The 24,699-nt window shown below is 36.6% G+C and overlaps 2 protein-coding genes across 2 annotated transcripts; both read left to right on the forward strand.

The window, feature by feature from the left end:
* Nucleotides 1–20,406: 20,406 nt before the first annotated feature.
* On the forward strand, nt 20,407–21,214 carry LOC141594286 (two-component response regulator ORR9-like). The gene is made up of 2 exons (XM_074414401.1): nt 20,407–20,691; nt 20,829–21,214. The coding sequence occupies exons 1-2, from the start codon at nt 20,601–20,603 to the stop codon at nt 21,164–21,166; spliced, it is 429 nt and encodes a 142-aa protein (XP_074270502.1). The 5' UTR covers nt 20,407–20,600; the 3' UTR covers nt 21,167–21,214.
* A 1,718-nt stretch (nt 21,215–22,932) lies between these two features.
* LOC141595023 (GDSL esterase/lipase At1g28590-like) lies at nt 22,933–23,934 on the forward strand. The gene has a single exon (XM_074414996.1). It carries the CDS (start codon nt 22,933–22,935, stop codon nt 23,932–23,934), a length of 1,002 nt encoding a protein of 333 aa, XP_074271097.1.
* The last annotated feature ends 765 nt before the right edge of the window (nt 23,935–24,699 follow it).

Consider the following 24,699-nt stretch of genomic DNA (forward strand, 5'->3'; position numbering starts at 1 on the left):
TTAAGACGGATATTTTTATCAACATTAATATTATTATACATTTAAAGCCACATTTTTATAAAAATAATACAAATAAAATAATAAAATGGCTAATTCAACTATAAATGGCAAAACGGAAAATTCGCGGGTGTTACACCTACAGTGAACCCCCAACCCTTGGGGACATGATGATGCTCAAATAGAATAGGAAAATAGGCTCGAGTGGTAATGGTTGCGACCCCTATCGAGGCTAATGTTGGGTCTTATATTGTCGATTGTGCTTCTGTTAGCGTCTCGGTAATTGGTGCTGATTTCCCAACAGCTAATGGCTCTGAGTCCATGGGGATGGCCTTATGCGCGTGATGGCTGCCAAAATGAAGCTCCCGGCCTGCCTAGCCACGACCCCGATCGGGGTGGCTGACCCCGGGAGGCCGGGGTTGGTTGCTCCTTCGTGACGGTCTAGTTTCCTCGTCCTCTTTATATACGACACGGTATTATCGCAAATCTATCTCTTTTTCCGTCATTTCTGTTTGTATTCTAGGGTTAGAACTTTGTCCTTTCTGTAAAATAACCCTCTTAAGCATTTTAGATTGCAAGTTTATACTTTGATTCGTGTCTTATTCTAGCAATTGGCATCCATTTCATTGCTCTTTTATTCAAGTTCTTAGTCGGTATTTCCCTAGTTTTTATTTACCTTTGTTAATTTCATTTCTTGTATATCATCTTGTTATTATGAAACCTTTATTATCATCCGTGTTATTAGTTAGTTTAATTATACAGAGTAATAATGGGTGAGTATTTTATTTATATAGGGTGTAGGGGAAGCATGTATGTGTTAGAATCAAGTTTTGTGTTAATCGATTAATTATGTCTAATCCCTGCTTGTATCCATTGTTAGTCTGTGATTGGTGGAGACAATTAGTTGACTATACTTGTTAATTTCTTTCCTAAGACCGAAAGCCGGGAAGGGAATTTGGCTAAGCATGATTAGTAGTCCGACCTAGTAAGATCGAAAGCCTCTAGAACCCATTCTATGGTTAGTATCAACCGAGAGGTGTTTGCTATCGACCTAGACAATTACCGATTTCATTTGCCCATTATTTGACAACGACCCCTTTCTAATCTACATGTGAAACCTATCCCTTAAATTCTTCATTATATTGTTATTACTAGATTTTGTGCCCGTGCGTTGCACGGGTTTCAAATTTGTCTTTCCTCAACATTAGAGCTGGCAAATAATGACACGACACGAAAACACGACACGAACCCGACACGAAATTAACGGGTTTGGGTTGAGGCTCAATGACTCATTTATGTAAGTGGGTCGACACGAACACGACACGATATTTAATTGGGTCGGGTTTGGGTTGAGCTCTCTAAACACGAACCCGACACAAATGACCCGTTTAATAAATTAATCCTAATTTTTTATCTGTCATCACATAAATATACTTAAAACTTTCCAAATAATGTCATGACACGAAAACACGACCTGAACCCGACACGATATTAGCGGGTTAGGGTTGAGGCTTGATGACCCGTTTATGTAAGGGGGTCGACACGAACACGACACGAGATTTAAACGGGTCGGGTTTGGGTTGAAGGGTTTGTGACCCGTTTACATGTGACACGAACCCGACACGACCCGATCTGTTTGCCAGGTCTACTCAACATACCTTGGTGCCATGTTTGCTTAAAGAGGTTACAGGATATTTTTTTCCAAAGGTAAGTTTAACATTGAAATTAGTTTCTTTATATAGTGTATTTAGAATCTATCTATTTTTCTAGGGTTGGAAATTTAGGAGTTAAAAGATAAGAGTTCACAATTAACGATTTTCAATATTTATTAATTTTATATTATATTTTTTTTGCATGAGGTAGTGGCCTTGTCACAAATAATGGCCATATATTCACCTAGAACAACCGTTTATTGTGTATAACTTAGACTCTGTTGGTTCGACACTTAGATTTATTTTTATTTATTTTACTATCAAATCAATTTTTAATTTCTACTTTTCTATGCCAGATAATAAAAGAGATAATAAATTCTCATTAAAAAAAGAAATCGTCAAGTGCATCACATTATCACATTGCAGATCGCGTAAAAACAATATTAAAGGTCATTGTAATCTGTGATGATAGACTGGGTCTTAAGAAAGGTTTTCTTAATGGGGTTTTGTTTGTCAGTATTACCGCCTTTCCATATTTTCGTTGGGGATATTTTGGTATAATCCTTCTACATACAAATAAAAAAAAAGGCTTTTATGCATGTTACTTACTTATGGTTCTATTTAGGTGTGGAGATTTATGGTAACTTTCGTAGATCTTCTTGTATTATGGCCATTTACTCTTGATGAGTTTGTTTGAGCTTTTCAAGATTATGTAAGCTAGGCCGAGATAAACAGTCTCCACGATGATGAGTTTGTTCATGTTTGGTGCGAGTTTTATGTGGTTTGTCATGTCGGGTTAATTTCTAGCATCGTTTGTAAGTCACGTGTAGTTGTGAAAGGGTTGAGGTTTTATTAAACCCATCCCCTTAAGTCTTTATATTTCCCACCAGTCGGGTTGAGCTGTGGTTTTGCTGACCGAAGACTGGTGTATAATAACTTGTATCTTGAAACTTTGTGAAACCCTTTTAGTCCAGTGTAAATGTGTAATATGTCAAGATTATTGTAGCACAGACGTTACATTATGGACTGTGTCGAGCACTTTCAAGAATCGGGTTTTAGAAAAATTATTATCCAAGGTGAAACGTTGTGGCAAGGCAAGACGGGGCGTAAAGAGGACCATTCAGTAACAATTTTCTTGACACCACCAATGATAGAACCCTCAGAAGCCAAGTTGATGAGTGCAAATGAGTCACCTTTGAAAAGGTATGCTTCATTTTTCAGGTGAGACGCAAATCTGGCCTCAATTCCATCCTCGAAAATAGTCTTTCTTAGCCCCGGAAATGCTTCTGATATGCGATGGATCCCACCAATCAGTTTTGGAGAACTTGAACCATAGTTTATAACACCACATTGATTATCTTTAAAAATAAAAGCCTCATATTTGTTACTCGATTCGAATCCAGCCTGAATCCCAACCTCAAAGACAGTCTTTTTCAAGAAAGGAAACATCTTGGTGAGCTTCATAGGCCCATTGATAATCTTATCATTCGCGTAATTAATCTTTGAAAACCTTGAGATGAAAGGTTTAGTGAAATCAGAGAAGTGTATATATATACCTACTTTGTAATTAGTGTTTTAGTTCTTAACAAATTCAAATGGAAAATAGATCTTTTATCAGTTGTGATTAATTATAATATAATTATTATATCTTCTGCATTATCTGTTTGCCCAAATTTATATCTTTTCGTACATATTAATATTTAAACTATATAGGTGTTTTACAAAAGTTGGAGACTCTAGAATTGCCTGAAAAAAGCCTCTTTTATATATATACTAGTTGAAAAGCCCGTGCGATGCACGGGGCTCCCATTAGAATCATCAATATAAATATATTCTATAGTTATAAAAAAAGTTCTATTATGTTTGAATCGTTGATAAATAAAAGTTCGTGATTGGTGTAGTTGATCATCAATGAACTATTAGTGCTTTTATCATAGAAGTTTTGTCATTTAGTAGTTATCATTTCAGTTGTAAAACATCAAGTAACATTGTAAGAGTATGTAGTAGGTTTTTTCATTATTGTTATAGGCATAATTGGTTTTTAATTAAATACAAAACGTTAGCTTACCAAATGAACCGCCCTTAATAATTGAGACAGACCTTTATGAGTTTTACAAATTATTTTAAACTATAGGAACTACGTAAAACTAAATGGTGTTGCGTAAAACAACGTGTATCATAATTATCTATATTTAGTGTGTTTAGAGAAAATGTTAGATCTCTTATAGTATAAGTTTACCTTGACTATCTACAATTAAGAGTGTTTTGGTTTATATAATTATCGTAAAATCAAATCCATACTGAATTCCAATAAAATTGTAGTCTCTAAACAACAGTACAAAAATATATGTGATTCTATTATATAAAATGCATGAGGCTTCCATTAGGATCATCTTTTACAATATGCATGCTGAATGTTCTAAGAATTTGTTGCCAACAATAGATTGCAAACGTTGGTTTAATTTACATTGTCATGGTTTGGTAGTAAAATTCTATTAAGTTGATAAAAAAAAAGGCCTAACTATGTTGAAAATCGGAACACACGAAACTATTGGGTTGATTTAGTTGATTATTAATGGATCATCGGTCCATTTAACATAAAAGCTACTCTTTTTTGTTTACGTTAATTATATTATGTAGTTACCTATTTTTATTGTTGTACGCACCACTGATTTTAGTCAATTTAAAATGTCATTCCCAAAAATGTGGTTTAATTCCTTAAAATGAACACGTGATAACTCAGACTGACTTTTATAAGATTCACAAATTAGATTAACTTACAACATCTACCAATATATTCCATTTTGTAAGCATACGACAGTGTAAATGTTGAATGGTGGTACGCAAAATAACAGGTATCTCAATTATATATGTAAACTGTTTTGAGGATTTTTGTTAGATCTCTAAACAATAAATTTGTTTTTGACTATCTACCATTAAGACTGGTTGTTCCTTATGAACTTCATGCGAAATATATAATACGACATCTAATTTTGTAGATGTGTGATATATTTTTGAGTGAATTAATGATCAACTTTTCAATGTCTGACCTCCAAAAATCAAATGAAGAGTTTTGTGTGGATTGGAGGGAGTAGGAATGTAGGATATTAGGATACTACTGTTAATCTCGATTAGTTTTAGATTAATTTTATTAAAATTATAACTCATTTTTGTTTATTTGAAATTTTGTTTATCAACAAAATCAAGTATCATTATCTTATATTATTATTCTACTCTTTATTTATAATAACAAAATGAACAAATTTTCAAAAAGGAGTTTCAATTTTAAGAAAATGGCTTCAAATTACTAATTATATATGTATAATTGTTGCACTTCATATCCAATATTTATGCAATTAGTTGTCTTTATTTTAACTTAATTTATTACACTAAGCAGTACCTTATATTCAACTAAACTCATATGTGATACCTCACAGTTAACCATTAACAAAAAAAAAGGAATTTTTTTTTTCAAAACTCGGGTTACCAAAGTGGAAAGTAGTCGAAATCTCAGGATACCAAAGTGGAATTATGCAAACCTCAGGGCACTAAAGTGGAATTAACCCAAACCTCGGGGCACCAAAATGAAATTTTCCAAAAAAAAAAAAATTAAGAAAAGCTACTGCAAAAATTATTGCACTTTTAAATATACAATAAGTGCATAACATAGTAATAACCAGCCATACGCAAACTGCGGTAAATAATTAAGTGAATAAAAACACATAGATGAATTGGAATTTAGAAAGTAAAAATTGATGTAACCGAATAATTTTGTATATTTGGCAGTTCAATACAATTTTAACGTCTATTATGGATTTGATATGAATTTGAAACCAGGTTGAAGAAAAAATTCGGTGATATAATAACAGATTATATATATTCCGCACACTTTTTCTATATATTTATCATTCATTCATAAAATCATAGTTAGCTGGTTCTTGGATTATTAGTCCCGTATAAAATTGTAATTCTTGACTTTGTTCATTTGTTTTATATTTTTGGCTTGACAAAATCGATATGAGACTTATTTAATATTTTTTAATGATAGCTCAATTTTTTTAATCTTATGTGAATATTATTGGTAATCTAATCATATCCAGAATTAAAACTATTTCATACCACCGTTGAAGTTGTTTATTTCTAATATTGTCATTATAAAAAAATTTCTCCTCCTGCCGCCATTGTAAAAGCCAAATGCTAAGTAAATGTCATTCCTTACTTCTTTTTCCTATTATGACATGTTACGTTTTCTGGAGTATGTTTTTTTTAAATAAAAATCAGCTTTTTCTCATGGTTTTTGGAAGATAATTAGGGGTTTGGTTATAATTAACAACTCGAATATTTTGTAAATCTTTTAAATATTCAAAAAAGTTTTAAAATAAAATTATATTTATTACTACACGGGTTTCACTAAGTAGTTAAAGTCGAACAACTTAGATTTTGGAGAATATTTTATATTTGTAAAAAATTAGGATCTCTTTTGTTTTTTTTCTCACAATAGTAATTGTATGTTTATAAAATATGCAATTTTAACACTTTTATACGTTTATTATATCACCTTTTTTACGTTATAAGTATTTCTAAAATAAATATTTTTTAGGGTAAATTGATAACTTATACCCAATATAACATCAATTTTCAAAACTTATACCTAATATAACTTTTATTTAAAACTTATACCTAAAATCCCATTTTTCTCCAAATTTAATACCAAATCTCAAAAAACAACATGCCTTGACCATTTTACCCTTAATACTTACTTCACCCACCCTTTTTCCACCACCGTGACCCATTAACACCCAACCCAACCCCACCTTAACCAACAACACGATTTGCCTCATTCCTCACTGGCACCACCGCTTGTGCCACCGTCAGCGCCTCACCATTGTCCTCCTGCTAGCGACGCCCTCTAGCTCTACCTTTAATGCGTCGAACACCCACAAACCTTAACCCAAACAAAACCCCTTCGATCCCAGCGCACCCCATGTTGAACACGCTGCACCTAGAATCCCCCAAACTTTAACCTATATCCAACCCAAAACATCCCATCTCCCACAGATCTAGTGGTGGAAATAACGACGGAGAAGTGATGACAAATCGGTGCTAAATTGATTTCTTTTTAGAGGAGGGAGAAGAAGTAAAAGAAAAGTTAAATAGGGGTTAGGAATTGGGGGTTTTGGCTGTTCGACTGACTGACGGTGGTACTAAGGGGGTCGGCTGTGACACCCTTAAATTTAGCGTTAAATAATTACGTAAATTCTACAGAAAAACTGACAGAATATGTTTGTAATTGGTTCAACTAGATAAAAACCTGTAATTTTTAAAATTTTCCTAAACCATTCACAAACAATTCCAACTTAAGAGTGCCCAAAACCTGCAAATGCAAACCAACTAATTTACATAACCCAACTAAAGTTGCGAGAACATAGAGATACAAACCCAAGGTAAAAGAGGGAGACATATGTCCCTTCAAAATATATACAAAAACCAAAAGTCTAAAGGTTTACTACAAAAACAGCCAAACTAGGTCCAAGGTTCCTTTTGCTCACTAGCTCGTCTGTGTCCCCATCTAAATCTTCAACCTGTCAATCGCATTTTATACAAACACGAAAGCCACAATTCAGTGGGGAGTAACTTCGAGTCCTCCCAGCCACGAAACGTCATATTTAATGTAACATGTAGTATAACATGTAAACAATATGATAAACAATGTAATTATCATGTATTTTAACCTATGACCCCTAAACTGACCAAACTAAACTATCATGTGAATCATATAACAAATAGTAAACCAAACTTTATCAATTGTAACCGGCTTACATCTCACCTATTACAATTCATAAAATCACCATACAAGAAAGGGCAATATATCAAAGACAGGCATAAGTTCTTAGTACGGTCAATAGTCACTCTCAGAACTCGAGTCTATACCACGAGGTAGGGAAGGTAATCGAACCGGTATCTTGGCTCGTGATTTAATATTAATAAAACATGGCCAAGACACAACACAACCCTAGCCTAAAATCTGCAGAGACCTAGACATGCGGATACACACCACCGCACCCAAGACCCACAATTTTTCTAAAACAAAGTGAGTACCCTAAGGAGTCCACCAAAGGGTTGGCTAGTACTTAAGCTGACCACTTACTATCAAAATAAGTAACGAGGTCATGCCCCAACTTGGATATAAACCCACTAGTCAGGAACACAAAGGCTATTAAGCAGTGAACATATACTCGTCAGAGACTATAAAGACCTATCTATGACAAACACAACAACCTGCAAGAAGTATTCAATACCAATTCTAGCAATATTAACAATATTAAAGGCTTCAGGGAATCTAGGGCCATTTCTACAATATAAGAAACTATTAAATTCAACCAACTATACATGTGAACTTAAAAACTTGATAAGTGGCCTAAAACAAGAAAAAGGCCGATTATCCAATTCATATAAAATTTCATCCAACCGAATTTTTACCCGCAACCCTAGCTCTGCGACAGGTACGGGTTAAATTGCGGCTGACCAATCACTCAATTAACTGACATCGAATCAGTCAAAGGGACTAAGCCTCAGTTTTCGGCACAATCATCAAAACATTACAATTATCGCTATAAAATTCATTTTGAGCCTAATCATTACAATTTCATTTTATAAACTATCCTAACATGTGAAAACTATCAATATAAGCATAATTTTACCAACCTCATTATCTTTACTACTAACATTTTTCTAACTATAACATTAATGAACCTAAAACGACAAATATTGCATGAAAAATCGCGAAACAAGCAACGGGCTGACCCGGGCCAGCCGTGGGCCTGCTGCCGCCACTCCCACACCTCCATTTCTCCATTTTTGTTCAGTATAACATCGTCTGAAATATAATTAATCGTTCTCAATACTAACATGTTATCTTAAACTAACAAAAGACATACATGCAACCCATTTTAAACATGTGAAAATTTACTACTCAACCAAAAATCACAAAAACATACAAAAAGCAAAGAATGTGACGATTATTCGTCGAGTAACTCGAAATATGTTACCTTAAGCTAGAAAATGAGCAATTAGCACCTTAAAAACCAAACCCTAACAAGCAACTAGCCGCTATCTTCGACAATATACGAGTCCCCAAACTCGTCTTCCAATTCTTCACCTAAATAAACAATAAAAACACAATAATAAGTATAAATACCGAAATTATGCCCAAAATTCGTCTTAAAACAACTTCAAGAAAACTGAAATTAAAATATACCAGGAGGTAGATCTCGACGAGAGGATTCCGAAAATATAAATTATGTGAAAATCCGTCAAGAAACGAGAAAGTTATGGTGAAAATAGCTTGAAATTGTACGAAAATGGTGGTTTTTGTTTATGATGCTTTAGAGTGTTTAAGAAAGATGAAGAAGGAAAAGGAAAAAATCAGAAAAGGAAAAGGGGAAGGGGTGCCGCGGGAAGGGAAGAGGAAAGGAGGAAGGAGCGGGTTTTTAGTCGGGATTTTTACGAGTCGGTTTTGGCTCGTTTCGATAATAATTAGAACCGTTGGTCAAATGCAAATTCCGACAAGACCAAAGTTCTTAAACACTAGATTACAAGAAAATTGAATACTCATACGACCCATTTCCAAAATCGTTTGCCCAATTTTCAATAGAATTGTCATTTTCCCCCCGATATGCCCTTGTTTCGAAATAAAAAGTTTTTACACGGTTTAAACTATTTTTAAACATTTCGAAACTATCAAAATAAATACTTTTCTTCAAAATATAATAAAATTATATTTCTTTGAATTATTTTTACTTTAAATACATTAATATCAAATTTTACTTGATTAATAAATTACTTCCGAAATATATTAATGGTCCGAAATTACGGGGTGTTACAATCACCCCTCCTTTTGAAAAGTTTCGTCCTCGAAACTTAGAAGGAGAAATTATAATATACAACATCTTAATAATATAATCATAAGAAAATATAGGTATCTTTTCAATGAAACGGTGATACTCTCGTTGATCAGACAAGAACATCCACATTCATATCAAGATATAAAAATATTTCTACACCATTAAATGAGAAAACCCATTATTGGGACGTCACCAACAACGAGATTTAACATTCACTAATGTTAAAACCATTGAAAATCATAAAAGCATTTTCAAACTTTTAGTTTAAAATTCTATAATAAGAATAATATCTTACTAATTATGATTAAATATGGTTTAGTAACTCGGAAAAAGAGTAAGAAAAGGAATACCTTACGAGAATAATTCAGGATATTTAGCTAACATAGAAGCTTCAGTCTCCCAAGTCTCTTCTTCGACATTTCCACAACGCCAAAGAACACGGACTAGAGGTACCACTTTGCTCCTAAGTTGCTTGTTGTTTTTTTCAAGAATCCGAATTGGCCTTTCTTCAACCACCAAGTTAGGCTCCAATTCAAGAATCTCTTCTTAGATGATATGGATAGGGTCACTAATGTACTTCCTCAATTGAGAAACATGGAAGACATTGTGAACCTTGCTCAGATTTGGGAGCAATTCTAAACGGTAAGCAGCAGGACCAATCTTTTCAATCACCCGAAAAGGTCCAATATATTTAGGGCTCAGCTTCCCTTTAACGCCAAACCGTTTCACCCCTTTCATAGGTGACACTTTAAGGAATACTTGATCATCAACCTCAAAGGAAAGTGGTCGACGACGGACATCAGCATATGATTTTTGACGGTCCTGAGCGGCCTTCATCCGCTCCCGAATGATTTTAACTTGTTCAATGGACTCGGTCACCAAATCAGGTCCTAACATTGGAACATTTTGGGTTTGATCCCAACAGACTGGAGTACGGCATTTTCTACCATACAGAGCTTCATATGGTGCCATTTTAATGGAGGCTTGATAGCTGTTGTTGTAAGAGAACTCAACCAGAGGTAAACATTTCTCCCAAGAAGTTTGGAAATCTAAAGCACAGGCACGAAGAAGATCCTCTAAAGTTTGAATTGTTCTCTCAGTTTGACCATCAGTGGCGGCGTGAAAAGCAGTGCTCATTAATAGTTTACTACCCAAGGCCTCTTGTAATGCAGTCCAGAAACGAGAGCAAAATCGAGGATCTCGATCTGAAACTATATCTTTAGGAACCCCATGATAGCGCACTACTTCATTCACATAGGCACCGGCTAGAACTTCTAATCTCCAGGTCTCTTTAATGGGAATAAACCGAGCGCACTTAGTCAATCGGTCCACAACCACCCAAACAGCATTCTTCCCAGTGGAAGTCCTGGGTAAAGCCATCACAAAATCCATGGATATAGACTCCCATTTCCAAAGAGGAACATCCAAAGGTTGAAGCAAACCCCCGGGCTTTTGATGTTCTATCTTTACTTTCTGGCAAGTGAGGCATTTACTGACATATTCTAAAACTTCAATTTTCATCCTAGGCCACCAGAATTACAATCTCAAATCTTTGTACATTTTGGTACCTCCCGGATGAAAGGAGTAAGGAGAGAGGTGTGCTTCATCAAGAATTCTTTTTCTCAAATCAGCTGCACTCGGAACATAGATTCTACCATGATAACGAAGATACCCATCATCATCAATCTTACAATCCTTAGCTTGCCCAAGATGAATTTTAGCTTGAATGGATTTGAAAGTAGGATCATCAGGAAGACAAGCACGGATCTCACGGTAGAAGTCAGGTTCGGCTGACATGGCATCAAGATGATGAGAGCCCCTTTTTACAAGGCTTATTCCTAGTTTTTGAAGTTCTAGAGCAAGTTCAGGAGGTAATTCCTGAAAAGAATTCAAAGAATGACAGGATTTTCTGCTAAGAGCATCAGCCACCACATTAGCTTTTCCTTCGTGATAAATTAGATCGGCATCATAGTCATTCACCAATTCCAACCATCTTCTTTGTCTCATGTTCAGCTCTTTTTGGGTAAAGAGATATTTCAGGCTCTTGTGGTCGGTGTAGATGTTGCAATGGACTCCAATGAGGTAGTGTCTCCAAATCTTCAAAGCATGCACCACCGCAACTAATTCAAGATCATGAGTCGGGTAGTTAACTTCATGAACTCTAAGTCAATCGAGAGGCATACGCAATGACTTTCCCTTTTTGCATCAAAACACAACCTATATCATGCTTAGAAGCATCACAAGAAACATCAAAGTCCACTCCTTCTTCGTAAGGTCAACACCGGAGCGGTAGTCAACCTCTTTTAAATTCTGGAAGGCATTTTCACACTCCTCGACCACACAAACTTAGACTCTTTCTTGAAAGAATCGAGTCATCGGCCTAGCAATCTTTGAAAAATCCTTCACAAATCGCCGATAGTAACCCGCCAAGCCAAGGAAACTACGGATTTCAGAAATATTGGTCGGACTTTTCCAATCAACAACGGCTTCAATTTTGGCAGGATCTACCATAACACCCTCTTTTGAAATGACGTGCCCAAGGAAGGTCACTTTAGATAACCAGAATTCACATTTAGAGAATTTAGCATACCATTTTTCACGGCGCAAAATCTCCAAAATAGCACGAAGGTGTTTGGCATGTTCTTCTTCAGATTTAGAATAGATCAAGATGTCATCGATGAACACCACAACGCATTTGTCAAGGTGTTCTCTGAAAGTACGGTTCATCTGATCCATGAATACTGCTGGAGCATTGGTCAAACCGAATGGCATCACCGTAAACTCGAAATGACCATATCTCGTACTGAAGGCGGTTTTAGGAATGTCAGCTTCTCGGACTGGAATTTGATGATAGCCCGAACGAAGATCAATTTTAGAAAAAGTAGAAGCACCGCGAAGTTGGTCAAAAAGATCATCGATTCTAGGAAGAGGATATTTATTCTTGATAGTAACCCGGTTAAGTTCACGATAATCTATGCATAATCGCAAAGATCCATCCTTCTTTCTTACAAAGAGAACGGAAGCACCCCAAGGTGAAGAGCTAGGTCGGATAATGTAACACCCCGGCCCAAACCGGGTCGGGAGCGGTTACTTATGATAGCTCACCAGGCTGTGTACATGGCCCACAGATCAACACGGGTCCTTTACAGCGCATTTTGTCCTCACTCATGCGCATCCCGGAAACCTTCCCAGGAGGTCACCCATCCTAAGACTACTCCCAGCCAAGCACGTTTAACTTTGGAGTTCTTTCACATGGATGACCATAAAAGAAAGTGCACTTTGTTGATATGAGTAGTACTTCCAATCCCTTTAAGCACTAGTCATTTAAGCCTATCACTGGACCTCTTCAATTACCGTGGGGTGTTACAGTCACCCCCACTTGAAGAACGCAACGTCCTCGTTGCGCCTGGGAGCATAACCGCTAACCCAGAATCCTCCCCCGCTAGGTGTGTGATCACAATGGAGCGTATAACCACTGCCTCCGATCACCACACGGTCGCAGGGTTGCTCTGATACCACTTGTAACACCCCGGCCCAAACCGGGTCGGGAGCGGTTACTTATGATAGCTCACCAGGCTGTGTACATGGCCCACAGATCAACACGGGTCCTTTACAGCGCATTTTGTCCTCACTCATGCGCATCCCGGAAACCTTCCCAGGAGGTCACCCATCCTAAGACTACTCCCAGCCAAGCACGCTTAACTTTGGAGTTCTTTCACATGGATGACCATAAAAGAAAGTGCACTTTGTTGATATGAGTAGTACTTCCAATCCCTTTAAGCACTAGTCATTTAAGCCTATCACTGGACCTCTTCAATTACCGTGGGGTGTTACAGATAAAACCTTTGACAATCAAATCATCCAGCTGAGCCTTCAGCTCTTTCATTTCAGACGGTGCCAGCCTATAAGGAGCTTTAGCAATGGGGCCGGTACCAGGAATAAGATCAATAGCAAATTCAACTTCCCTTTCAGGAGGAATTCCCGATAGCTCATCAGGAAAAACATCGGGAAATTCACATACAACAGGAATGTTCTCTTCAGGAGGCAGAGAGGAAGAATTTGAAGTAGTCACCATACACAAAAAGGCTTGATGACCCTTTTTCATCGCATTGACAAACTTCATAGCAGAAATTAATTTAGTACCGGTTTGTCTTTTAACCATTTGATAAGACACACGGTGACCTAAAGGGCTTGTAAGAATTATTTTCTGATCTCGACATTCAAATCGAGCATGATAAGTATGTAACCAATCCATGCCCAAAATGACATCAAATTCTTCAAGCGGAAATTGGAAAAGATTTGCTGGAAATATAGATCCCGCAATAGAAATAGGGATTTCCGGTTAGATTTTAGAACAGGAAAAGACATCACCAGAGGGTAAGGATATAGATGTGCTTTCTTCTTGTGATGATTCAAGTGATAATTTAGCGGAGAGTTTCATAGAAATAAAAGATAAAGAGGCACCCGTATCAAATAGTACCAAACAAGGAACATCAAAAATAGAAAATGTACCGGTAATGATATCAGGATGTGCCTCAGCTTCTGCTCGGCTCATGACAAAGATACGGCCCTTCGGCCTCACTGGCCTCACTGGGGCAGCAGGAGTAGTAGGAGCCGTCACCTTCCTCTCCGGGCAAACATTGGCCTTGTGGCCCGGTTTGTTGCATGAAAAGCATATGATAGGATCAACAAAGCATTTACCAGGATGTGCTGGTTTCTTGCAGTTATAGCACACTCGGTCTTTAGTACCTTTATTGTCATTAAAAGCTGAAGATTGACCACCTCGGTTAGCTTGCACATTAGAAACAAATCTCCTCTTGTTTGAGTCAGAGGGAGAAGAGATGAACCTAGGTGAAGGAGTAAAGGGCCTAGAAGATGGATATAAAGGCCTCTTGCCAAGGTTAGAACTGGTTGCACGAGCTTCATTTTCAATGTCTTTCAGGGAATTTTCAGCCCACAAAGCATCATTGTAAATTGAAACAAAGCTAGTGGAGTCTCGGCGGACTATGCTTTTGATCTTAGGAGAGAGCTTTTCAAGATAAAAGAAGGCTTTTTCGTTGTCATCCTTCACCAATCTAGTTGCATAATGAGCCAACTCATTGAATTTATCGGTGAAGGTCTGAACTGGAAGGCTTCCTTGCTTTAATTCCATGAATCCCTTCAACTTCTGCTGCTTAAGTTCTTGCGGATAGAATCGGGCCTCCACTAATTCCTTGAAACGTTCCCAGTCAAATCCCGGTTCAGATAAGACGGTAGGCCCAGTCATGGACCACCATCGATTTGCTTCTCGTACTAGGAAGTGAGAGGCTAGCTTCACTTTATGTTCCTCCTTAACATCATACAGTGTAAAGCTTTTCTCCAACTCCCGAAACCACCCTGTAAGAGCAGCTGGATCAATCTCTCCACCATAAGTGGGAGTGTTGATTCGGATTAATTGATTAGCCACCCAAGTATAGGTGCCTGGAGTACCCTCAGCAGGCGGAGGAGGAGGAGGAGCTTGTTGATTCTGCTGATTTTGTTGGTTTGGAGAATTTGAGTAAGAACTAGTAAAAGAGCATCATCAATTCTTCTTGGTGGAGCCATCTTTAGCAAAAGAGAAAATTAATTAGTACCTAACAATTAGCAATCACAAACAGACTACCACATAAAATCCTAAATCTACCCATCCTACCCATCTCTCAAGTTTATTATTTAAAGGTCAAGTGATTTTAAGTGGGGTGCACAAACGTGCGTCGGGAGCAATAAGCTCTGATACCAACTGTGACACCCTTAAATTTAGCGTTAAATAATTACGTAAATTCTACAGAAAAACTGACAGGATATGTTTGTAATTGGTTCAACTAGATAAAAACCTGTAATTTTTAAAATTTTCCTAAACCATTCACAAACAATTCCAACTTAAGAGTGCCCAAAACCTGCAAATGCAAACCAAATAATTTACATAACCCAACTAAAGTTGCGAGAACATAGAGATACAAACCCAAGGTAAAAGAGGGAGACATATGTCTCTTCAAAATATATACAAAAACCAAAAGTCTAAAGGTTTACTACAAAAACAGCCAAACTAGGTCCAAGGTTCCTTTTGCTCACTAGCTCGTCTGTGTCACCATCTAAATCTTCAACCTGTCAATCGCATTTTATACAAACACGAAAGCCACAATTCAGTGGGGAGTAACTTCGAGTCCTCCCAGCCACGAAACGTCATATTTAATGTAACATGTAGTATAACATGTAAACAATATGATAAACAATGTAATTATCATGTATTCTAACCTATGACCCCTAAACTGACCAAACTAAACTATCATGTGAATCATATAACAAATAGTAAACCAAACTTTATCAATTGTAACCGGCTTACATCTCACCTATTACAATTCATAAAATCACCATACAAGAAAGGGCAATATATCAAAGACATGCATAAGTTCTTAGTACGGTCAATAGTCACTCTGTAACTCGAGTCTATACCACGAGGTAGGGAAGGTAATCGAACCGGTATCTTGGCTCAGCGGTTAATATTAATAAAACATGGTCAAGACACAACACAACCCTAGCCTAAAATCTGCGCAGACCTAGACATGCGGATACACACCACCGCACCCAAGACCCACAATTTTTCTAAAACAAAGTGAGTACCCTAAGGAGTCCACCAAAGGGTTGGCTAGTACTTAAGCTGACCACTTACTATCAAAATAAGTAACGAGGTCATGCCCCAACTTGGATATAAACCCACTAGTCAGGAACACAAAGGCTATTAAGCAGTGAACATATACTCGTCAGAGACTATAAAGACCTATCTATGACAAACACAACAACCTGCAAGAAGTATTCAATACCAATTCTAACAATATTAACAATATTAAAGGCTTCAGGGAATCTAGGGCCATTTCTACAATATAAGAAACTATTAAATTCAACCAACTATACATGTGAACTTAAAAACTTGATAAGTGGCCTAAAACAAGAAAAAGGCCGATTATCCAATTCATATAAAATTTCATCCAACCGAATTTTTACCCGAACCCCTGCGACAGGTACGGGTTAAATTGCGGCTGACCAATCACTCAATTAACTGACACCGAATCAGTCAAAGGGACTAAGCCTCAGTTTTCGGCACAATCATCAAAACATTACAATTATCGCTATAAAATTCATTTTGAGCCTAATCATTACAATTTCATTTTATAAACTATCCTAACATGTGAAAACTATCAATATAAGCATAATTTTACCAACCTCATTATCTTTACTACTAACATTATTCTAACTATAACATTAATGAACCTAAAACGACAAATATTGCATGAAAAATCGCGAAACAAGCAACGGGTGACCGGGCACCGTGGGCACTGGCTCCGCCACTCCCACACCTCCATTTCTCCATTTTTGTTCAGTATAACATCGTCTGAAATATAATTAATCGTTCCCAATACTAACATGTTATCTTAAACTAACAAAAGACATACATGCAACCCATTTTAAACATGTGAAAATTTACTACTCAACCAAAAATCACAAAAACATACAAAAAGCAAAGAATGTGACGATTATTCGTCGAGTAACTCGAAATATGTTACCTTAAGCTAGAAAATGAGCAATTAGCACCTTAAAAACCAAACCCTAACAAGCAACTAGCCGCTATTTTCGACAATATACGAGTCCCCAAACTCGTCTTCCAATTCTTCACCTAAATAAACAATAAAAACACAATAATAAGTATAAATACCGAAATTATGCCCAAAATTTGTCTTAAAACAACTTCAAGAAAACTGAAATTAAAATATACCAGGAGGTAGATCTCGACGAGAGGATTCCGAAAATATAAATTATGTGAAAATCCGTCAAGAAACGAGAAAGTTATGGTGAAAATAGCTTGAAATTGTACGAAAATGGTGGTTTTTGTTTATGATGCTTTAGAGTGTTTAAGAAAGATGAAGAAGGAAAAGAAAAAAAATCAGAAAAGGAAAGGGGGAAGGGGTGCCGCGGGAAGGGAAGAGGAAAGGAGGAAGGAGCGGGTTTTTAGTCGGGATTTTTACGAGTCGGTTTTGGCTCGTTTCGATAATAATTAGAACCGTTGGTCAAATGCAAATTCCGACAAGACCAAAGTTCTTAAACACTAGATTACAAGAAAATTGAATACTCATACGACCCATTTCCAAAATCGTTTGCCCAATTTTCAATAGAATTGTCATTTTCCCCCCGATATGCCCTTGTTTCGAAATAAAAAGTTTTTACACGGTTTAAACTATTTTTAAACATTTCGAAACTATCAAAATAAATACTTTTCTTCAAAATATAATAAAATTATATTTCTTTGAATTATTTTTACTTTAAATACATTAATATCAAATTTTACTTGATTAATAAATTACTTCCGAAATATATTAACGGTCCGAAATTACTGGGTGTTACATCGGCCGTGGGAGGAGATCCGTGGAACGGCAGCGCCGACATTGGTGGTGGTGTCAGTCAGGGAGGAAGTGGTTGTGGGGATGGTTATAGGTTTAATAGGGCGGACAAAAGGTGGTGAACTTTAAATAGCAAGGGTAAAATGGTCCAATCATGTCATTTTTTGAGATTTGGTATAAAGTATGGAAAAAAATGGGATTTTAGTAGAAGTTTTAAAAAAAGTTATCTTAGGTATAAGTTTTGAAAACTGATGTTATATTAGGTATAAGTTATCAATTTACCCTATTTTTTATAAAATATTTTCCTATTATTATTTTAGTAAAGAATAATAGATAAATTATTAGATCTACTTCGATTAGGATAATTTTCTCATAAATTATTAAGAGGAAAAAGATAGATTTACACTTAGGATAATGATAATAATTTTATATAAAAATTATTTTATATATACGAATTCTAAAAAAGTTGGACTCTCTAATATCGCTCGAAAAGTTTCTGCTTTATATATATGTATTGATGATTGATTGATTGATTGATTATTCTATCTTGTTATTGTTTTTAATTATAAATCAAACAATCATCAATCGACCCGATCTTGATAGAATTCATCCCATGAAAACTATTATATCATATTGTCATCTCCCGTCTCCCTGTGATCGACCCCTACTTACCTAACTACATTCATGTGTTGTTAGACTAGCACAGGGTAATTAATCTTTGATTAGATATGCGATAAGCATGTCAGAATGTCTCGATCATTTGTTTACCTTTCTATTTTGGGAATGCTTTTGATGAACAATTTTGATCTTACGCTCAATTTGGTCCATTTGTCATCAAATAATTGGTCATCTCCTTGTTTTTTGGTCTTTGTGTGAAAACCAGAGGTAAATAAGTGACGGTAACAGAGGGAGTATTTATTTATACTCTTAGCATGATTGCTTTCATGATGAAAGATAAAAAGAATAAAAAAAGGGAAAAATAAGTATACCGTGGGATCATCTATGAAGATTTGTGAATAATTTTAGAATATATTTGTATCAAATTCTATAGATGTATCTACGAGTCAAATTAAAATCAAAGTATGTGGCAATTTGTTACTCCGCATAATTCTATATACATTTTGGATCTTTATTTCCTTTACTATATACTAGAAAAATCATATCAACATATTGATATCATATCACACTTTATTAATAAATAAAGAAAAAAATCATTGAGAGAACTAAATAAAATAAAATAAATCTCTCTTATAAAAAATTATTTCTAACGTTTGAGCATGCACTCGACAGTCGACATTTTCGCAATCCGCATTCGAGCAATTCATGGACTATACAACCAGATGTATATGTTGTACGGTGTAGAACCTGAGCTTTGTGTCAAAGTATCCGAGCTTTATATTAAAGAATATGAGCTTTATTAGAAAGTATTGAGTTCATTCATTTACACATTAAAAACATGAAATTTAAATTAGCTCGGGAAAAATTACAAGTAGTTCTCAATTCTTATACTTGGATGTCTGTCTTTATGAACTGTTGGATGTATAATCCTATTTGTGCATTCGAGAGAGGACCATGTTTGGTCATAACACAGCATTGCACAAACGAGGACAGTCTCCTGACTTATTCAAGGTTTAAGATCAGTCAAACAAAGCCACCTAATTCCAAAAGATTTTATTAACCCATCAATTACAAGTTTACAAGAAAATGCCAAGATTATAATATCGGCTTTTCTCATGTTTGTTCTAAAAACACATATGTAAATAATTTAATTAGAGAAACATAGTTGAAATATCATGAAAAAAATTGATTTACTTTATCATAATATAAGTGGAATAATCTTTAAGGGGGTGTTTGGTTCACCCAATATAGGTATGAGGTATGGGTTTGGAATGAACCAAACCCATACTATGTGTTTGGTTGACAAAATTGGAGGTTTGATACCCATACCTCAAACCCATGAGGTATGGGTTTCTCATACCCAGGGAGGGGGGTGGGTATGAGATTGATACACATGGTATCAAATTACAAATATTAAAAAGTGATAAAAACAATTGTAAAAAAATTATTTTATATATTTATTTGATTAAATTTTCTCTACATGATTTAATAGTATAAAAATTATTATTAAAAATATTGTATTTTGAAGAGTTTTTAGCTTTGATTAGTTTCTAACCCCATACCTCCAAAATTGAACCAAACACCCAGGTACCCGATACCACCCAGGTATGATTCCCCATTCCAAACCCATACCCACGCGTGAACCAAACACCCCCTAAGAATACTATTAAGCCAAGAGTTTCCGCATGTCAGAAAAACCGAAATAGTAATCCTACGAGACATGCAAAGTTCCACTCCAAATCAATCTCTTAAGTAAAGTTCATGCAAATCAAAGATTGTCCCACGAAATATTTTAAAAGAAGTAGACAAATAAGATCTTGAAGATCGTCAAACTGTCCAAATCTCTTGATATCTTGAGTATAATTTTCCAAATCCTCTGCAAATTGGGATTTGGCCAATTTGAATTTGAGCTCCCTGCCTAAATATAAATCAAACCCATCTAATAACTCTTCCTTCCCACATTCTCAATTTCTTATATAACTTTCTTGTTCTTCAATTTTTCTCAAATCCCATCATCAATGGATACCCAATTTCATGTTCTAGCTGTTGATGACAGTATAATCGATAGAAAACTTATCGAAAAACTCCTTAAGACATCATCTTTTCAAGGTATTTTCATTTATATTCCATTCGTTTTATACAAATTTTCGTATAACCTATTTGAAAGACGTTTTATTGCTAAGTTTTCGAGTTTTGTTTCAAACAGCATGACATGACATGACATTGTTTTGTGTATATTTTTGCAGTTACAGCAGTTGATTCACCAAAAAAGGCACTAGAATTTCTCGATTTGGAGGGAAATAAGGTGAATATGATAATAACAGACTATTCAATGCCAGGAATGACAGGATATGAACTTTTGAAGAAGGTGAAAGAATCAGAAAGATTAAAAGATATACCTGTTGTCATTATGTCATCTGAGAATATACCTTCTAGGATTAGTATGTGTTTACGAGACGGTGCCGATGATTTCTTTTTAAAACCTGTGCAATTGTCTGATGTTCATAAGCTTATGCCTCATTTCTGCAACTTCCAACATAAAAGTTTGTTGAATTGCCACCCTCTTCCTCAAGGTTGCACATAGAAAACATATGTGGTATGTCACATGATCTAATTGCCGGGTTCAGCCGGATGTCGGACTCAAACTGAAATGATAAAACCTAAATGGTTCACATGTACGCAGTCTTATCTTAAATTAGTAGCATTATTATGACAAGTCTGTTGGGTTGATCGCGAATAGCTTGGAAAGGGCCGCAGGGGTGTGGAGAAGGGTTAGATATCGCCTATGATCGATTTTTTGCCATATAAGATTTGTATCTTAATTCATTTTATTTATATTCATACAATATTTTGTTCAAATGCGAGTATCTTCATATTTTCGTCAAATAACATGTTATGATACGGAAAACAGTAGACTTTCATATACGGAAAGTGGTGGTGAAGGAGAACAAGGGTTGTGATAATAGGGTTTGAAATGGCCACTTGAATGCGCGGATGCTTGTCTTGGTTGTTTGTTGTTGCTGTCTATATCACGACTCGCTAATGCTGCCATCGAGTAGTTTTGCTATCAACATATATAGAGGTGTGCAAAGTTGTAATTTGGGTGAATTGTTTTGATAGGCGAACATAATGCTGAATAGTTGAGAGTAATATTTACCCCAAAGTCCCAAACACAGCATTCAGTCAAACATCAGATGAGCAACCGATTCATGTTGGAGTAGGAGTAGCTGAAAACGAATTCAGAGTCTGTTACCGTTAGACAGCGTTCAACGGCTTCAAGTCATCTTTGGTTGGTTCACGCATGGGTTATGACGGATTGACGGGTATAAGCAGGGAGCCGTGACCACAGAATATGGAGCTTTAGTCTAGAGGGCGACTGTTATGGCAGCTGAACCTGTGTTTTTCTTCCCTGTGAAACAAGCATTTTGTCCAGTGAATACGAAAATCATATGCATGCACTGATATAAAAGACTCAGTCCCACAGGATCCTTCCTACACTGCCTTGTCAGTTCCGAACGACAACAAATACTGCAACAGTGATGTTGACAGAAAGTTCTCCGCAGTTAAAGGCAGAGAATATATCGCGCTGTGGGACTCCCACGTTTACAGACTCCCTTTCGGAGCAAAATATATACGGAGTACATACATTAGGTCGCTTTGCTATAATTTTATCTAAATGGTGAATGTGTACCTTCAATGCACATAATCAAATCTTAAATATTTGATACTCAGTTCCCTCTTCCACCAAGCACCTTGTTGGATACTCCGTTTAGCAGTACTCCAGTTAGAAACACGTTGGCCACCACTTTTTTAACCTCTTCCCCAAAGAGGGTTCATCTTTCCCCTGCTAGCGTGTCTTGATTTTGCATATATCCATAATAATTAGGCAGCCGTTGCATTATGTAACGGGGGATAGTTCTCATACTGGCTAATATGACAACAAAATCTATCAAGGTTGGAGTTACCCTAAAACTGTCTACCACTAAATTTTTCGACAGAAACCTATTCCGAGTAGGATTAAGATTTAGTAGTACTTGTAGGTTAAGTAATACGTTCTTCCCTAGTTCAACTCCTAATCCGAGTCATAATAGAATTAATTAGCATGCAAATCCCTTGAGTATAAATAGACGTTGAAGCCATTGCTATTATTCATAATCTTCCCATCACAAAATCTTCTCAATATTATAACTTGCCATTGCTACTAATCATTATCTTCCCATCAGAAAATCTTCTTAATAATAACTTGCAATGATGAAGTCCGGTTTCTTGTTTCTTTCCTTGCTCCTCTTGTGTCTTTCTCTACCTCGTATAGCTCACTCAACTCCCCAAGAAAATCCGCCTTTTAAGTACATGTATCAGTTTGGGGATTCCATTAGTGACACCGGCAACCTTGTGATCGAGAATCCCATTCGTGGGGGCGCCTGTGCCAGGTATCCTTACGGGGAGTCCATTCGGCGTCCTACAGGCCGTTGCTCAGATGGCCTCCTCATGGTTGACGACTTTGCCCTCTCCTTTAACATGCCTCTCCTAACCCCTTACCTTGCCAGACGCGGGAATTTTAGCCATGGGGCCAACTTTGCTGTCGCAGGGTCCACAGCTTTAGACGCTCAAACCCTTCTAACCATGGGTGTTCAATCCCCCGGCACCAAAAGTTCCCTGTCTGTACAGCTCGGCTGGTTTAGGTCCCATCTTCGTAATACCTGCTTGAATTTAGCTGAATGCCGAGAAAGGATCAGTAAGTCGCTTATATTAATCGAGACCGGTGGCAATGACTTCAACCATGCCTTACTCCAAAACAAACCAATGTCTGATGTCTACCCAATGGTCCCAAGGGTGGTCTCGGCCATCACAGATGCTGCTACAGAACTCATCAATCTCGGTGCAAAGCGGATATTTATCCCCGGAAATTTCCCCATTGGTTGTTTACCAGTTTATTTAGCCACCTTCCAAACCGCAGATGTTACTAAATATGACAGGATGCACTGCCTCAAAGACTTGAACTCCTTCGCCAGGTTCCAAAACGATCAACTGCAACATGCTATCAAAGGTCTTCGAGAACAACACCCGGGTGTGAGTATCGTTTATGGTGACTACTACTCGGCATTGAGTTGGCTTCTCGAGAATGCTGGTCACTTTGGTTTTGACTTAGCCCGACGTCAAACCGCGTGTTGTGGATCTAATGTTAACGTCTATAATTTTAATCTGCGAAGTATGTGTGGAAGTGAAGGAACTCGTGTTTGCTCTGACCCTCACCGACGAGTTAGTTGGGATGGCATCCATATGACGCAACGGGCTTACCGGTATATGGCTCAGTGGCTGCTGCGCAACTCCTTCCACGGATTGCTCGAATAGTTAATCTTTTGCTAATAGACAATAGTATCATGTTTGGAGGATCTCTTTCTGTACGTTTTTTTAATAATTTTGTAAGTTTTTTGTATTTGCTTTATGGGTTTCTTTTATCTTGCATTGTATAATTGAATTGCACTCTTTTTTATCAAGAATCGCATATGCTACCTTGGTTTCGTTCATAAAATACCTCTGTATATATGATAGTTTGCAAATCACATACTTCGTACATCAATTTAGTCAACTAATTACAACGGTGATTTTGAATACGGAAAGTATTATCTCTGATCAATTGATCCTAAAGATTTTAATAAGAAATCACTTAAAGATTAATTCATTTCTTTAACCGAGCCAACCCACCCGATTCAGTATATATGTTTTACATCCCAGTTACTATGCCAAATCAATTTCAGCATAAAAATAGCAACCTCTTCAAAGGCTGTTATCAACTGAAACCTGGATTCTGGGATGTTGAGTGGTTGTCGTGTGCCAAAGATGATGCGGCATGACCAATATGGGGAAGAATCAAGAACAAGTTCCCAACGTTTGTCGGACGGGTAGTAGGCAAACACGGACTTGATGCTACAGAAGCTGACGAGGATCCGGTTATTGTCGTGGTCGGCGACCGCGCATTTATCATGACAGATTTCGAAATACTGCACCTGAGGTGGTGGAAGCAATTTCTCCCACTTGTTTGAGATGGGATCAAAAACATTGACTGACTTAGACTCGGTGGTAGTGCTATGAAAGAGAAATAAGTTACCAGCAAAT

Source organism: Silene latifolia, chromosome 8 (assembly GCF_048544455.1).
Source record: "Silene latifolia isolate original U9 population chromosome 8, ASM4854445v1, whole genome shotgun sequence".
Classification (NCBI taxonomy): domain Eukaryota; kingdom Viridiplantae; phylum Streptophyta; class Magnoliopsida; order Caryophyllales; family Caryophyllaceae; genus Silene; species Silene latifolia.

Excerpts from the sequence above, each read along its gene's own strand:
- LOC141594286 (XM_074414401.1), top strand. The coding sequence starts at position 20,601 with ATGGATACCCAATTTCATGTTCTAGCTGTTGATGACAGTATAATCGAT. Across the intron at positions 20,692-20,828 it reads TAAGACATCATCTTTTCAAG|TTACAGCAGTTGATTCACCA; the intron begins GTATTTTCATTT and ends ATATTTTTGCAG.
- LOC141595023 (XM_074414996.1), top strand. The coding sequence starts at position 22,933 with ATGTATCAGTTTGGGGATTCCATTAGTGACACCGGCAACCTTGTGATC.